At 54.6% G+C, this 1,655-nt stretch overlaps 1 protein-coding gene across 1 annotated transcript; it reads left to right on the forward strand.

The window, feature by feature from the left end:
• Window positions 1-75: 75 nt before the first annotated feature.
• LOC115284884 (lysozyme-like protein 6) lies at window positions 76-1,280 on the forward strand (the record flags this gene model as incomplete). Its single annotated transcript, XM_029931342.1, is given in 2 exon segments — window positions 76-214; window positions 1,122-1,280. Coding segments are annotated over 2 exon segments (298 nt in total), but the record flags the coding sequence as incomplete, so codon positions are not given.
• Window positions 1,281-1,655: the final 375 nt, after the last annotated feature.

Below are 1,655 nucleotides of genomic sequence, written 5' to 3' on the forward strand. Positions count from 1 at the left end.
CTCGGGGGAGGCCAGCAGCATGTCTGGGAGATTCTCAGGAGCACGGGCCTTCACCTGCACCTTCCCTCTCCGAAGATGGTGAGGGCACTACTCGTGTCCTTGGTCAGCTGCCTCGTCGCTATCCAGGAGGCCAGGCTCATCAGTCGCTGTGACTTGGCCAGCGTGCTGCACAAGGAGGATTTGGATGGCTTTGAGGGCTACTCGCTGAGTGACTGTGAGTGCCGCTCTCCCACCCCCCGGGCCCCCCATTCCTCCTCCGCCCCTGGTCACGCCCTATGTGGCCATCTTCCCGTCATTCATCTTTCGAAGCCAAGTTCAGAAAGCAGCCTTTCCCTTCCCGACTTTCTATATTAGTTCCACAATTAGTAACTGGGCACTTACTATGTCCCAGGAACTATTTTAGCTGCTGGGGACAGAGACATCCTCAAAGCTCCTTCCTTCACAGCGTTCGAACCCCAGGGGGAAAGGCGAGCCCAAAGGAACACACAGACATATGCAGCACTTCCTGGTGGTGACAAAGCAGGGGGAGTGCTAGGTAACGCTATCCTAGAAGGGGAGGGTAAGGAACACCTCTCTGAGGAGGTGACATTGAGTGGCACTGAATGAAGCAAAGGACCCGGTCACCCAAATGTCTGGGGAAGAGCCTTCCAGGCCGAGGGAGCAGACGGTACAAAGGCTCCATCCTTGTCCATGGTGGGACCAGATTCCTTTTGCCTAGACTTGTACACACTTGTCTTGTGCTGTTCTCCTTTTATCTTGTCTTGTGGTTGTGTAAGGTATCTTCATTCTTGTACCATCGGCCCCTTGAAGGCACTAGCTGCATTTGACCCAGCTAAATGTCCCTCACTGGGCTTTGCACATAGTAGGTGATCATGGCACACAGCAGGCGATCATGGCACAAGTGCAGGAGGCATGGATGGACAGAGTTGATGTGCAGTTGTACCGAGGGGCAGGCAGGTGGCCCGAAGGGCGAGGGGAGAAGCTAATGGGTGATTCTAGCCAGTGTGCACCCTCTAGCCTCTTAGGCCTTGTTCCTTCCATCTGCTTCCCTATCTCCCTTTCTCCTCCATCTCCTGTGTACTTGGTTCAGAGCCCTCTGAAAATCTTCTCCCTGTTCTAAGGGCTGTGCCTGGCTTTTGTGGAAAGCAACTTCAACCTATGAAAGGTAAATGAAAATGCAGATGGCAGCTTCAACTATGGCATCTTCCAGATCAACAGCCACTACTGGTGCAATGATTACCGGAGTCACTCGGAAAACATTTGCCACGAGGACTGTAAAGGTCTGGCCAGGGTCTCAGGGTGGGGGAGGTGAGAGAAGACTGGGGTCTACTCACAGGGCTTCTCTGCCCACTCGACGCCCGGGAATGCACCCACAAGGACGGCCCAGGAGTCCAGGGAGGCCTCTGCTGAGCAGAGGATTTGACTAGTGGCTATACTGCCCGGCCAGTTAGGGGACTGTGGTGTGCGGGCTCCAGAAAGGCTCCGCACGGCCAGTAGCGGTACACGGCCAACATTTACTGAGCGTGTGTTCTAGGCTGAGCGCTTTACATGCCAACTCATGTGGTGGAAAGTATTGTGATCTCCGCTTTACAGATAAGCTAACTGAGGCTCAGAGCACCAGTGCCGAATGCCAGACTGGTGGCCCTGAAGGCTCA

The sequence above is a fragment of the Suricata suricatta genome, unplaced genomic scaffold (assembly GCF_006229205.1).
Source record: "Suricata suricatta isolate VVHF042 unplaced genomic scaffold, meerkat_22Aug2017_6uvM2_HiC HiC_scaffold_2475, whole genome shotgun sequence".
In the NCBI taxonomy this organism is placed as follows: Eukaryota; Metazoa; Chordata; class Mammalia; order Carnivora; family Herpestidae; genus Suricata; species Suricata suricatta.